Source organism: Sphaerodactylus townsendi, linkage group LG06 (assembly GCF_021028975.2).
Source record: "Sphaerodactylus townsendi isolate TG3544 linkage group LG06, MPM_Stown_v2.3, whole genome shotgun sequence".
Taxonomy (NCBI): domain Eukaryota; kingdom Metazoa; phylum Chordata; class Lepidosauria; order Squamata; family Sphaerodactylidae; genus Sphaerodactylus; species Sphaerodactylus townsendi.
Window position 1 is genome coordinate 6276361 of NC_059430.1, and position 14583 is coordinate 6290943.

At 49.2% G+C, this 14583-nt stretch overlaps 1 protein-coding gene across 2 annotated transcripts in view; it reads left to right on the forward strand.

Moving 5' to 3' along the window:
- Positions 1–14583, forward strand: part of AHCYL2 (adenosylhomocysteinase like 2) — a 133957-nt gene that overhangs the window by 98670 nt on the left and 20704 nt on the right. For both annotated transcript variants that reach the window (XM_048499943.1, XM_048499944.1), the window contains exons 3-7: positions 5495–5638; positions 8076–8176; positions 9116–9218; positions 10388–10482; positions 14219–14325. In XM_048499943.1, coding sequence (XP_048355900.1) covers positions 5495–5638; positions 8076–8176; positions 9116–9218; positions 10388–10482; positions 14219–14325 — 550 coding nt within the window. The remainder of the gene's footprint in view (positions 1–5494; positions 5639–8075; positions 8177–9115; positions 9219–10387; positions 10483–14218; positions 14326–14583) is intronic.

The following is a 14583-nucleotide window of genomic DNA, read 5'->3' on the forward strand; positions in this document are numbered from 1 at the left end:
TTGGAGTGGAAACATTCACCTCCCCCCACTCAGTTACGGAGGTTGGATTCAGAACCTTATAACACGAAAAGAAGACTGATGTTGAATGTCTGTCCATGTGTGGATGACGCCACGCTCTATAGCAGTGGTGGCAAACCTTTGGCACTCCAGATGTTATGGACTACAATTCCCATCAGCCCCTGCCAGCATGGCCAATTGTAGTCCTGATGGGAATTGTAGTCCATAACATCTGGAGTGCCAAAGGTTCGCCACCACTGCTCTATAGCATTGAATCTTTTAGAAATTACATTATTTATAGTCTGCCTTTCTCACAGGGACCCAGTATGGATTACACACAGTGAGTCAGCACAGCCAACAAATTGGAACATTCAGTAACCAATTTTAGAAGTTTGAAACCACCAGAAAGAACTTAAACACAGCATGACACATTCAGCGGTGCAGAAATTACATAACACCACCCTACTTACAACAAGCCATATACAGCAATATAGACCACAGTCCCAGTCATTTGGGCAAGGATATTTGTAACGAACTAGTAAAGTCCAGGCAAAGCAACCGTTATGAGTTCTTTATTGAGCTGGCATTCTTAGTTGGAAACAGGCAATGCGAGAACTGAAACCCAGATCTCGATCAACAGCTTTTACAGGGTAGCAGACAGGCTCCCGCCAAAAAAGTATAAACAAGGCAGGATTTCACACAGGGTTTCATACAGACTAGCAAGCAAGTGAAAGATAACCAAAACAGCGAAATTCCCCTTCCCAGGCGTTAAGCCAAAAGCCTCCGGCGGGAACCTTTTCAAGGTCGGACAACACACACACCACAACCTTACAATATTTGTGAGCCATTTCGTAGAGCACAACCCTGTTATCTGTGCAGAAAAGCCCGTTGGAGTAGTTCTGTTTTGCATAGCTTGCGGAAAACCGGGAGCTTTGGAGACCTCGCTTGGGAAAACTCTGGGGGAGATTAAAAAAATGATCTTCGTCATGTTATAAGGGAAATGCCTAGGAGAAGCCTTTCCAAATTTTCTTTGCTTCTAGAAGCCAACCAAAAAAGTTAGGACCTAGACTCATATTTCAGTCGAGCTTTATATTTGTCCATATATTTTCTAATTATTGCTACCATTAAAAAAATTGGAGGAGGAGGAGGAGGAGGAGTTTGGATTTATATCCCCCCTTTCTCTCCTGTAAAAGACTCAAAGGGGCTTACAATCTCTTTCCCCCCTCACAACAAACACCCTGTGAGGTAGGTAGGGCTGAGAGAGCTCCGAAAAGCTGTGACTAGCCCAAGGTCACCCAGCTGGTGTGTGTGGGAGTGCACAGGCTAATCTGAATTCCCCAGATAAGCCTCCACAACTCAAGCGGCAGAGCTGGGAATCAAACCCGGTTCCTCCAGATCAGAGTGGAGCCACTACGCCACTGCTCTTAGCCACTACGCCACTGCTGCTCCTCAATGACATTTCTAAGCTCCTTGGCAACCTGGCACCTGGGAATGGTCAAGCTCCGGCTTAGTAGAATAACCAGCACTCCCAAAAGGAGAGGGCTTTTGATTCTTTGAGTGAAGAAGTCCAGTCGGAAGGAGCAAATGACACCCTTCTTATCCTGACACTTCTAGCTATCACGGGGAGTGGTGTGGAAAACTTACCGTATATACTTGTGTATAAGTCGACCTGCAAATAAGTCGAGGCACCTAATTTTTCCACAAAAAAACTGGGAAAACGTATTGAATCACATATAAGTTGAGGGCGGGGAATGCAGCAGCTACTGGTAAATTTCAAAAATAAAAAAGAGATACCAATAAAATTACATTAATTGAGGCATCAGTAGGTTAAACGTTTTTGAATATTTATTTCAAAGAAAAACAGTAAACTAGCTCTGTAAGTGGAAAAGAGGGTCAACAAAAACAATATGGTCTCAACAATAACTTTAAAAGTACACAAACCTTAGCTCAATCAGCAACCAAGCTAAAACCCAAGAGTTAAAATCCTTCAAAACTGGATTTTGGGTCAGAGGGAGGAATGGTTATGTTAGCAGTACCAACATTTCAGAGTATCTTTAGGAGATCCTACTGATGATACCACCCAGGTTTGGTGAAGTTTGGTTCAGGGGTCCAACGTTATGGACCCTCAAAAGGGTATCCCCATCTACTACTATGGAAACAATGGGGGATGGGAGCACCCACTTTGGGAATACATAACTTTGGACCCCCTGGACCAAACTTCACAAAACCAGGGTAGTATCAGTAGGAGACCCTTCTGATGATACCACCCAGGTTTGATAAAGTTTGGCTCATGGGGGCCAAAGTTATGGACCCTCAAATGTGTTGCCCCATCTCCTATTAGCTCCCATTGGAAACAATGGAGGATGGGGGCACCTCCTTTGGGGGTCCATAACTTTGGACCCCCCTGAACCAAACTTTACCAAACTTGGGCGGTATCATCAGGAGAGTCTCTTGAAAAATCCCTGACATTTTGGTGCTGCTGGCCTAAAAACCGTGTCCCCTGGCAGCCGACAAAATAAAAACCCTAAAATATTTTTTTAAAACACACCTCACTCGCATATAAGTCGAGGAGGGCTTTTTCAGCACAAAAAATGTGCTGAAAAATTCGACTTCTATGCGAGTGTATACGGTATCTCCTTCAGGAAGATGCATATTTTGTCTGGGAAATGTGAATCCTTGGCCTTCCCCTTTAAAAGAGGTAGAGAAGTGTGGGGAGGCGCTGTCTTCTCCGGCCATTTCATACAAAAAGCCAGTAAAAAAATGCAGCTAGCGGGAGGGAGTTTGGAATTGTGTCCGACCAGGTACCTGCAAGAACTGAATTCCCAGTCCTTCAGAGCCAGGTTCCCCTTCCTCTGCAAGACGGCCCAGCACAGGAAGGTCAATGGAAACGGCACAGCCGGCACAGCCCTCAATTCCGTCTGGCCTTTGGAACCCCAGGTCACAATTACAGTCTGTGACTCATCTCTGTCCCCTGAGCATGGCTGCTTTGCTTACGGCATCCACAAGGGCCTCTGGCTATTGACCTAGGGCAGAGAGAATGGACCCCAGAGCGTCCCTGTGGAGGGAGTCCGAGGAGAGCTGTAGTTGTCCTTTGGTGCCTCAGGTGTCATCCAGGTTGGACTCTTGTATAGCTCGGCCTCGACGTTCAGGTAAACATGAAGTTTCCGAACTGTGGGGAGGGTTCAGTGGAAGGGAAAGCTCCCCCTGAGAGCCAGCCTGGTGTGGTGGTTAGCAGCAATGGACTCCAATCTAGAGAAGTGGGCTCGATTCCCCACTCCTCCACGTGAGAGGCGGGCTTTTAGCTGGGGAAGCAACTTCGATTATATATAACAGTGATGGTGAACCGTTTCGAGACCGAGTGCCCAAATTGCAACCCAAAACCCACTTATTTATCCCAAAGTGCCAACAATACGGAGGTTTTAGTTTAGAAAAAACGGTTCTCTGTCAAAGAGAACTTCTGTCCCCAAATACTAGAACATGAAGGCATCGAACAAAGCCAATGGGCAGCGGTTTCAGGACGCCCTTCCTTGCACAGATAAAGATGTGGAATTTACTGCCAGAGGCTGGAGGGATGGCCACAGTCATAGATCACTTTAAGGGTTAGACAGATTCATGGAAGTGAAGTCTAGTGGTGGCTACTAGCCATGGTGACTAAAGGGAACCCCCATTTTCAAATGCAGCGAACCTCTAAGTCCCAGTGCCAGGAGACAACATACAGGCAAGGCCTCAGCCTCTGTTCCCTGTTGTTGGACCTGCAGAGGAACTGGTTGACCGCTGTATGAAACAGGATGCTGGACTAGATAGACCCTCACTGGTCTGATCCAGCAGGGCTCTTCTTCTTCTTTTTTAATATGTTTATTAAATTTCAAATTATACAATACATTCAAATAACCATTTAACAACATTTTTAAAAAATTTGAATAGTGAAATATATAAATTGTACCCCTTACCAGGGTTTGTCTTGCTATAACCATACATATATTCAAACAGTTACAACTTCAACCAGGCGTCACTATTATTCGTCCATTTTAACTATAATAACACTTGCTAGCTTCTCCACACTTGTAGTTTTTAATTTAACTAAACATATTATACTCAGTCAACATGCCTTGTAGGAAAACCAAAACAGGTGAGTTAACCAAAATCTTTTGTAAATCTTACATTAATCTTACAATACATGAAATATTGTCTCAAAAAACTCTTTCAGTAATATCCAGTCTTCTTGTGTGTCTTTAGCTTGTACTGTCCCAGTTAGCAGATCTAAATCCATATATGTCCATAATTTGATGTACCATATGTCCGTACGGACATGTACCATATGTCCGTTATAGAAGGTATCTGTGGTGTCTTCCAGTGCTTTGCTAACTCGATGCGAGCCGAGGACGCTATATAGGTTAACAATTTAGAATGACAGGTAAGTTTTTTATTTCTATACAGTCCCAACAAATAGATTTCTGGAAGCATTTCAAATTCCATTTTTAAAATCATGAAGGCCTCGGCCCCTTTTCCCTAAGGAACTACGTGAGAGGGATGCTGGACTAGAAGGACCACTGGTCATAATTATCCGAACTGCAGGGTGTTGTGGGTTTTCCAGGTTGTATGGCCATGTTCCAGTAGCATTCTCTCCTACACGGCCGTACAACCCAGGAAACCCACAACACCCTAGTGATTCCGGCCATGAAAGTCTTCCCCAGTGTTTCAGGAAATGGTGTTTTCCCCAATAGCTACTACCGGAGATCCTTTCAGCCAGATATGCCGGACAAGAAAGCCAAGTTCTTCTGCATTCACACTAAACAGTAAACCCTCACACCATTGGTTCATTTAGCTCAGTGTCGTCTGCTGTGGTTGGTAGCAGCTCCCCACTTGATTTAACTGAAGATTGACATGCAAAGAAGAAGAGAAGAATTTGGATTTATATCCCCCTTTCTCTCCAGTAAGGAGACTCAAAGGGGCTGACAATCTCCTTGCCCTTCCCCCCTCACAACCAACACCCTGTGAGGTGGGTGGGGCTGAGAGAGCTCCGAGAAGCTGTGACTAGCCCAAGGTCACCCAGCTGGCGTGTGTGGGAGTGCACAGGCTAATCTGAATTCCCCAGATAAGCCTCCACAGCTCAGGTGGCAGAGCGGGGAATCAAACCCGGTTCCTCCAGATTAGAATGCACCTGCTCTTAACCACTACGCCACTTGGGGCAGATCACCCACTCATCCTTCCTCAGCTCAGAACAGTCAACCAAATTCTGTGCTTGCAGGGAGGGAGTGAGGGAGAGGATGGGAGTGAGTGAGTGAGGGGTGGCATGCAAGGGAGGGGGGAGGGGGCCGGGCATCTGGACATGGCCCACCCACCCTAGTGAAGGGAGGGGGAGGGGTGGCATGCAAGGGAGGGGTTTTTAGTTGTTGTTGTTGTTGTTGTTGTTGTTGTTGTTGTTGTTGTTGTTACTATTTTGGTCCCTTGCTTGGCTTAACGTGGCAGCGAGTCAGCCCCTGTCTTCCTCCCGCAGCTGCCTCGTACACAGACAGCTCCGACGATGAGACCTCCCCCCGGGACAAGCAGCAGAAAAACTCCAAGGGCAACAGCGACTTCTGTGTGAAGAACATCAAGCAGGCGGAATTTGGGCGCCGCGAAATCGAAATCGCCGAACAGGGTAAGGAGGTTGGCTTTCAGCTCACAAAGAACTCTTGGCCCCGGTGGGCGCCCATTCAAACTTTTCCTGGCGTATAGGGTTGCCAACTCTGAGTTGCTGAAAAAGAGTGATTGGTCCATGGTCACCCATGCATCATAAAGGAAGAGAAGGGTTCGGATTTAAACCCCCTCTTTCTCTCCTGTTAGGAGACTCAAAGGGCCTTATAATCTCCTTTCTTTACCCCGTACCCCAACAACAAACACCCTGTGAGTTGGGTGGGGCTGAGAGCTCCAAAAAACTGTGACTAGCCCAAGGTCACCCAGCTGGCATGTATTGGATAATAAAGGCTTTGGATTGGATTGGATTGGATTGGTATTGGATAAGCCACCAGATAAGCCTCCATAGGTCAAGTGGCAGAGTGGGGAATCAAACCCGGTTCCCCAGATTAGAGTGTACCTGCTCATAACCACTACACCACCCTGGCTCTCAGGGGTGTGAACCCCAGTCTGATATTCTTACCTCTACCCCACACTGGTTTCCATGCTGTTAAATAGTAATGAGTTGCCAGGCAGTTGTCACTGGGCCTGGGTGAATCAAGCAAGTTGTCACTGGCCCTGGGTGAATCAAGCAAGTTGGGCCTGGGCTTGGGTGAATCAAGCAAGTTGAAGATTTGGGGGTGGAACCTGCGGAAGGCTGGATTTGGTGAGAGGTGGGGCCTCGGCGGGAATAGGATGCAGCAGCATGAACCCTCCAGAGCCATCATTTTCTCCAGGGCACAGGTGTTAAACTCGCAGCCCTCCAGATGTTATGGACTACAGTTCCCATCATCCCCTGCCAGCATGATGCTGGCAGGGGATGATGGGAATTGTAGTCTATAACATCTGGAGGGCCCGTGAGTCTGACACCTATGCTCCAGGAGAACTGATCTCTGGAGACCGGTGGTAGTTCTGGGAGTTCTCCAGGCTCTGCCTGGTAGTTGGCAACTCTGCCTTCACAGTCGATGAACAGCAGAGAAATGCTGGGGTATCAGCCTGTGTAAAGTCTGAAACCCCTCTCTTGTCGCTAAGCTTATAAGATCTTAACCCGGGCAAGGAGTCAGCACAAGGCGGGATTCTTAATGTTTGGATGCATTCTTCTGTCCCTGTTACAGCCTCTGCTCCTCTTTCTCCTCCGTCTTCCTTTTCTCCCCTGGCGCTGCAGTATAGAGGGGCCTAGTCTGCCCAGCAGCAGGTGACAGTCCCCCTATCGGGACATGCTTCTAAACATCAGCAACGAAATAACTTGCACGGCAACGAAATCTTGCGCGGCAGCTATTAAAAGACAGCAAGGGAGAAGCCTGTGCTTGCCGCCAGGAGCCCCCTTGAGCTCTCTTGCAAAAGTGTGGTTGATGCAGCACTTCTGGGGAACTAAAATGGGACAAGAAAAAAGGAGCCAAGGATATCCCCCCACACCACCCCCCCGGACACTCTATGGTCGTATGTCTGAGCAGAAGGAGACGTTATTCCCTGTGCTCTCTTTCAGAATAGAAGAAGAAGAGTTGGATTTATATCCCTCCTTTCTCACCTAAACATTAGGACTGTCAGGGCTGTTCAACAGTGGAATTCACTGCCTCTGAGAGTGGTGGAGTCTCCTTCTTTGGCGGTTTTTATACAGAGGCCGGATGAACATATGCCGGGAGTGCTTTGATTGTATATTCCTGCATGGCAGGGGGTTGGACTAGATGGCCCTTGGAGGCCTCTTCCAACTCTATGATTCCATGACCTTATGCTCCAACACCCACATTCTTCTAGGTCTGATTTCAGCTTCTGCTCACAGCAGCACACAACACGGGAACGATGCCGATCCAAGCACCACGTGTCCTGTTCTTTCCCTGTGGGAAGCTGTATAAGATACACAAACACGCGTGGCACATAGGCGCTGGCTCAAGCATACTTGTAAAGTATGCCAAATTGTTGGCTATTAGATTATATCTCCATAACACATATATCTCCACTTTAAATCCAATTCATGTAACCATTTATTACAAGACGACCTTCTCTCAAGTCCATAATCATGTAATTGTTAAACCAACAATGTCCATGTGGCGTAGGAGGTTAAGAGCTCGTGTATCTAATCTGGAGGAACCGGGTTTGATTCCCCGCTCTGCCACCTGAGCTGTGGAGGCTTATCTGGGGAATTCAGACTAGCCTGGGCACTCCCACACACGCCAGCTGGGTGACCTTGGGCTAGTCACAGCTTCTCGGAGCTCTCTCAGCCCCACCTACCTCACAGGGTGTTTGTTGTGAGGGGGGAAGGGCAAGGAGATTGTCAGCCCCTGACAATCTCCTTTAAAAAAAAAGATGGTTTAAAAAAAAAGATTAGATACACGAGCTCTTAACCTCCTACGCCACTGCTGCTCCCCTCCTGTGGCTTTTGGGAGCCATCTTTTTTTTAAAATAAATTTCTCCCTTCCTTCTAGAAATGCCTGCTCTTATGGCCTTGAGGAAACGGGCTCAGGGAGAGAAGCCGTTGGCGGGAGCCAAGATCGTGGGCTGCACGCACATCACTGCCCAGACTGCGGTAAGCCCTGACTTCTCCCTTCCCTCTTTCCTTGGGAGTATTTCTTTCTTTCTTATATTTGTACCTTGCCCATCCCCAAAGGGCTCAGTTTAGCCCCATGTAAGACAGGAGAAATCTCAGGTCCCTGTTCTGCTAATCCAGAGAACCTCTGTGCTCAAGATATGCTTAAGATATGCCCAAGGATGTGCCGAACTCCTTGCATTAAGAAACACAATGCACAATTAGCAGTGGACAGTCTTGCCTGCCACTGCTGTTTTCGCCAACAGAGAGTCCCGTCTCCCTCTGGGAATGAAGCTCCTTCCCTCTAAAGCAGTGGTGGCAAACCTATGGTGCCAGAGGTGGCGAACCTATGGTGCCAGAGGTGGCGAACCTATGGTGCCAGAGGTGGCACTCAGAGCCCTCTCTTTGGGCACACGCAAACAGAGTGCCCCCCCCCCCCCACACACATCTAGGCTGGCCTGGGCCGCTGGGCTTGATTATTAGCATTAAACCGAAGACCTAGTTTTGGGGAAGCAGTGTAGGTAACCCTGTTAAGCGCTGTTAAACCCCACTGATTTTCACGCAAAGAACTAAAGCGCGATCCTTTATCTGGGAGTAAGCTCGGTTGCTGGCAATGAGGCTTGCTTCTGAGTAAACCCTCCTAGGGTCATGATTCACCCGTTGGAAGAGTTGCACGGTTGCTTCAAAGCAAAACCACCGACTACCACCAAGCTTACTCCTGAGTAATGCACACCTCGGAGCCAAAAGTTTTTTCTAAACTAACACCTCAGTATTCAGGTTAAATTGCCGTGTTGGCACTTTGCGATAGATAAGTGGGTTTTGGGTTGCAGTTTGGGCACTCGGTCTCAAAAAGGTTCGCTATCACTGCTCTAAATCCAAGGGAGCCCAGGCCATGCCGAGCGCACCTGCCCGGCTCACTCTACTTTTGCTCTGGTGCAGGTTCTCATGGAAACCCTCGGTGCCTTGGGCGCTCAGTGCCGGTGGGCTGCCTGCAACATCTACTCCACCCTCAATGAAGTGGCTGCCGCCCTGGCTGAGAGCGGTAAGGATCTGGCCTCTTCCTCGTCGGACCTCTCTTAAAAACATCAGCAGTAGAGTGGCCAAGGAGTGGTTGGATGGGAGACTGGGACGCTTCTGGGGGAAAGGAAAGGAGCTTGCCACTTGTCAAAGTGTGGCTTGGCACTCGCTGTTTTCCGTGCCACGCAGAGGTGGGATCCAGCAGGTTCTCACAGGATCCCAAGAGTAGGTTACTAATTATTTGTGTGTGCCGAGAGGGGGTTACTAATCGGTGATTTTGCCACGTGATTTTTGCCTTAGTTATGCCCCTCCTCTCAGCAGTAGCGCACAGAACTTGAAGCAGTCTAGCAGGAAGTGCACCGGCGTGTGTGGCAGCCTGCGCCTGCGTGCATTCGTTTCCCGCCCAAGGACCGGCGCAGCAGCTGTGTCCTTGCCTCAGCCCCGCCCTGCCCAGGAATGCCCCACCCCAGAATGCCTGGCCACGCCCTGTCGTGCCCCACCCAGCCCCATTGGCACTATGCCAGTTTGAATCCCACCACCATGGGAACCTGTTACTAAAATTTTTGGATCCCACCACTGGTGCCACGTAATGCTGTTGCTGAAGGGGTGAGCTATAGTCCCTTGTGCCGTTGTGATGACGAGCATGGCGTGTTGCTTGAGGCTTCTTGGCATGGATTGGGGTTGCTAGCCCCATTAGCCAGCCTGTGGTTCTCGGAAGAGGGCCCCCATTCATGCTACCGGAGCCCTGTGGCAGTGGTTTCCACCACACTCTGGTCTCGTGTCTGTGAGAACACTCTAGGCGGAGGACGCCCAGGAGGATCTCCTTTAGAAATTTTGCTAGAGAGGCCAAACAGCGGGCTGCGGAGAAGCCACCCCCTTGCGTAGAAACCGGGGCGGGAGTGGGGAATTGAGAGGATTTCAAAGGTGTGGATTTTCCTCATCCTTTCGCAATTGTACATAAAGTGGGTGATGCTCGTTCGCTTTAGTGATCGAGACCCTGAAGCTGGGAACCGGCAGCTGCTATTTCAGAAGACTGCCATGTTCAGTGGTTGCGGTCGTCCGTGTCTGTAGCACCCTGTACCCTGTTCTGCCTGCTGTCATTCGGCACACACGCTTGATCCATGACCCTGACCACCTCTCTCTCTCTCTCTCCCTCGCTCTCTCGCCCTCTCTCTCTCTCACGTGCACACACAGGATTTTCTGTTTTTGCCTGGAAGGGGGAATCGGAGGATGACTTCTGGTGGTGCATCGATCGCTGCGTCAATGTGGAGGGGTGGCAGCCGAACATGGTGAGTGGCAGAGCAGAGGGAGGATGAGAAGCCAGCAGTCATCTGGTTAGCGACGCCCGGCTGCCTCTCGCTGCCCCCGGAGCCTTGGGCAGGGCACAGAACGCAGACGCGGCCCCGTTCCGCAGGCTGACATTGATACAAAGACTGAAAGTGCCCGGTTCTCCTGGAGGCGATCTCGGGCATCTTGGATGGGTGATTTCCAACCTAATCTCAGGGAGGCAGGACTAAACAATTTCACTTCCTGTAAAGGGCTGGACGCCATCTTAGATCCCCAGTATTGTTCCTGCCTAGCAGGGAGAGCAGTGCTTGTGCAAGGGCTCCAAGCAACTTTACTCCAAGCAGAGTAAAACACAGCAGAGTTGTAAAAAAAGGAATAATCCTGTGATAAGATTCTGGATATAAAAAGTGAGGCTGCAAAATATGTTTAACAAAAGAGGAAAGCAAAAAAAAATAGTCATGTGCAGAAGTGCACAATGCAAGCACACAAGCTCACACGATAATCAAACAGGGAAACAGCATCAACAAACAGCATAAGGATAAGCAGGAGGAGAGTAAAAAGAAAGGGAGGAGTGAGGATTCTTCCAACTCTATGTTCTCCAGATTAGAGTCCACCACTCTTAACCACGACCCCCCCATAAGCATAAGCATTTTATTGTCATTGTGCACGCACAACGCAGCATTCCTCGATGCACACAATTTCAGACTCATACCACACCCTCCCTTTCCCCTTCCTCCACCCATCCCTACACAGCCCCAAACACATCAACACAAAGCCGCGGAGTTCAGCATCGCCACAGCTCTAGAGTAGAAGCTGTCTCTCAGCCTCTTGGTCCTAGTTTTGATAGACCTGTATCGTCTGCCGGATGGCAACTGTTCAAAAAGAGAGTGTGCTGGATGAGACGGGTCTCAGAATATTTTGGGCTTTCTTTAGGCTTCGGGCATTATAGAGTTCTTCCAAGGAGAGGAGAGGGCAGCCGATAATCCTCTGAGCAGTAGTGATCACCCTTTGGAGCGCCTTCCTATCCGCCACTGTGCAACTGGAGAACCACACACAGATGCAGTCGGTTAAGACACTCTCTGTAGCACAGCGGTAAAAGGACACCAGGAGTTGTCCATTCAGTTGTTGTTTCCTTAAAAGTCTCAGATAGTACAGTCTTTGCTGGGCCTTCTTAACCACCGCGGCAGTCTGTACGCCCCAGGTCAATCCTTGGCTAGCAATGTCAAAGCGTTGCCAGAGCATTGCCGGACACAGTAATCGGGAGAGCTTGTCGCTGAGAAAGGTCATCCTGGGGCCTCCTTAGGAGCTAGGTGTCCTCTTGCCGTCCTTCCCAGTAGGGCGTGCGGGAGCCCTGCCCGGAGGGGCCGGGCTCCCATTCTTTTTAAGAAAAAAAGATTATGCAACCCTCTTAATTAAATAGGGATTAATAAGCTCAAGGCTGCTGTGTGAGCCTCGATTAGTGCCAACCTTTGCTTTGCTGCTGGCTTTCTCCAACCTCTCCGGTCCCTTGATCTTTTTAAATGTCATTTGACAGCCGGGATTTGCCGGTCTGTCCCTAACCTTTTATGTCAGGCTGCTTCTGCACGGCTGAGTTCAAAGCCGTTCCTCATTAGCCGGGCAAGGCAAGGCCGACCCCACCCGAAGAGGGAGAGCGCTGCGTATTTCCACGTTTGTGCCCAGCAGTTTGAACGGTGAGCGTTCCCTCTAGGCCCGGTCCCTTGAGTTTCTGGCAGGCTTCTCCCAGAAACCTCTTGATGCCCTGAGCCCTGTTAGAAAGCGAGAGCTGCTCCCGCAGGCTTCGGCATCTGCAAGGAACCTCTTTGCAGGAAAGATCTATAACACTGGGGTGCTGTGTGGTTTCCAGCAGTATGGCCATGTTCTGGCAGCATTCTCTCCTGACGTTTCGCCTGCATCTGTGGCTGGCATCTTCAGAGGATCCTCTGAAGATGCCAGCCAGAGATGCAGGCGAAACATCAGGAGAGAATGCTGCTAGAACACGGCCAAAACCCGGAAATCACACAGCACCCCAATGATTCCAGCCGTGAAAGCCTTCGACAATACATCTATAACACTGACGGCAGGAAATCTATTCAGCTGCCTCTCTGGCCTCTGAGACTGAGACTGTGTGCTGCAGCTGTACGGGAAAAGAACCCGGAAAGAAAGCACCAAATGTGGTGCCGAAGGTCCGGGTCACCCTCAGAATCTCAGCAGACATTTCATTCTGTAAATTTTCCAGATCTTTTGTTGGCAAAGAAGTTCGTGAGAGAGAATGCCCACTAGTAAGTACCCTTGGATGGGCTTCTCTTGGGAGGCCCTACAAATGCTCACCGCTCCGGAGATTTACCATCGCTTAAAGTCTAGATTATTCGATCAAGAATATCGATTTCTCCTGAGCAAAGCGCAAAGCTCTTGCTCTCCAATATGCTTTGGGATTATCCCTCAGAAATCTAGCCCTGCCATATACCTGGAACATCTTGTTAATTACAATTGCAGATGGGTCATGACTAGAGCAAGGTGTAACTCCTTTCCATCAGTACATCTTCAAGGTCGCTTCTCTAATATCCCACAAAATGAGCGTTGCTGTTGTTTCTGTCCTAATACAACTGATTCACTTTCTCACATTCTGCTTCATCATTCAAAATACAACAACATCAGAACTGATTTGAGAACTGTATTACCAACAGGATTTATGCTCCTTTCTGATAAGATAAAAATGGCTAAGCTTCTAAATAACTCTAATGCTGAAATCTCTGAAGCTGTTGCTACATTTTTACTCTGTGTACTGCAAGTTGTGCAATAATGATCTTTTTATTGTATTTGGAATTCATGACACACTCTGGTTCTATGCCTAATAAAGGTTTTGAAAAAAAAAAAGTACCCTTGGAAAAGCAACCAGGAAGAGCACCGGCTCTTCCTCACTTGGCCAACAAACCTTCTTGAATCCCTCATGGGAAGTAGATGCAGTCAACACATCCCGCTCCACGGGGATCGCATGTTAAGGAAGAACTTGTGTTGGGCAGCAGGATTTCACGTACGGTGCTGGGAAAACGGCTTCTTTTCGAACAAATTTGATTTTTGCGTTTCTGCTTTTCTGTTTTGAAATTCCGGTTCCCAAATCCATCCCTTCCACCCAGCGATCCGCTGTTTTGCCCTTCTTAAGCTTGGGAAGCCCCCCTCCCTCTCTCTCCCCTGTTTGTACCACTTCACAAGGAGCGTTCAATAAAACCTGGTCTTGCCATTTAGTCTCGTGGGTGCCACCAGTGGCTTGGGCAGAAGAGCCACGTCTCCTGTGGAGTGGCTAGACCAGACCTGGGCATTATACGGCCCACGGGCCACATTCGGCCCACCGGATGACCCTGACTCGCCCCCCTGCCGTGCTGGGGAGCAAGGCGCCTTTGAAAGCCCCGCAGAAGCCGGTTGCCTTGGGAGAAAATGCTCCTGGAACACGGCCATACAACCCAGAAAACTCACAACACCCTAGTGATTCCAGCTGTGAAAGCCTTTGACAAAACACCCAGGTAGTCTCCCCAATTCTTGCTGTTTTGCCAGCACCTGGGTGTTCCTGCTACACCACAGGTGTCAAACTCGTGGCCCTCCAGATGTTATGGACTACAGTTCCCATCATCCCCTGCTTGTTTTGACACCTATGTGCTACACAAACCAAGGTAGAACCCCCCTCCCCCCCCAGCTGCCTGGCAAAGCGGTTTGGTGGTAACATGTCCGTTGTCCCGTTTTCAGATTTTGGACGACGGTGGAGATCTTACACACTGGATTTACAAGAAATACCCCAACATGTTTAAGAAGATCAAGGGGATTGTAGAGGAGAGTGTTACTGGCGTGCACAGGTAATGACGTGCCTTGCATCGAGGTCAGCCCTTGAAGGAGGCAGCTCCCGCTTTGAAGCCTGGGGCTTTACTTCAGGCTCCTTTGGACTCGGGGGCCTCAGAATGTCGCTTTGTGAAAGGCTGAATGTGGCAGAAGCAGCGCCTGGTCCGTGGCTTCAGGATCCCAGCTTTGGGCCGTGCAGATGATGTGATATGAGTATCACTTGGTTGGGCTGGGCCAGGGCAGGCGGTGGGTACCTAGACTGGCCGGCCCGCAGC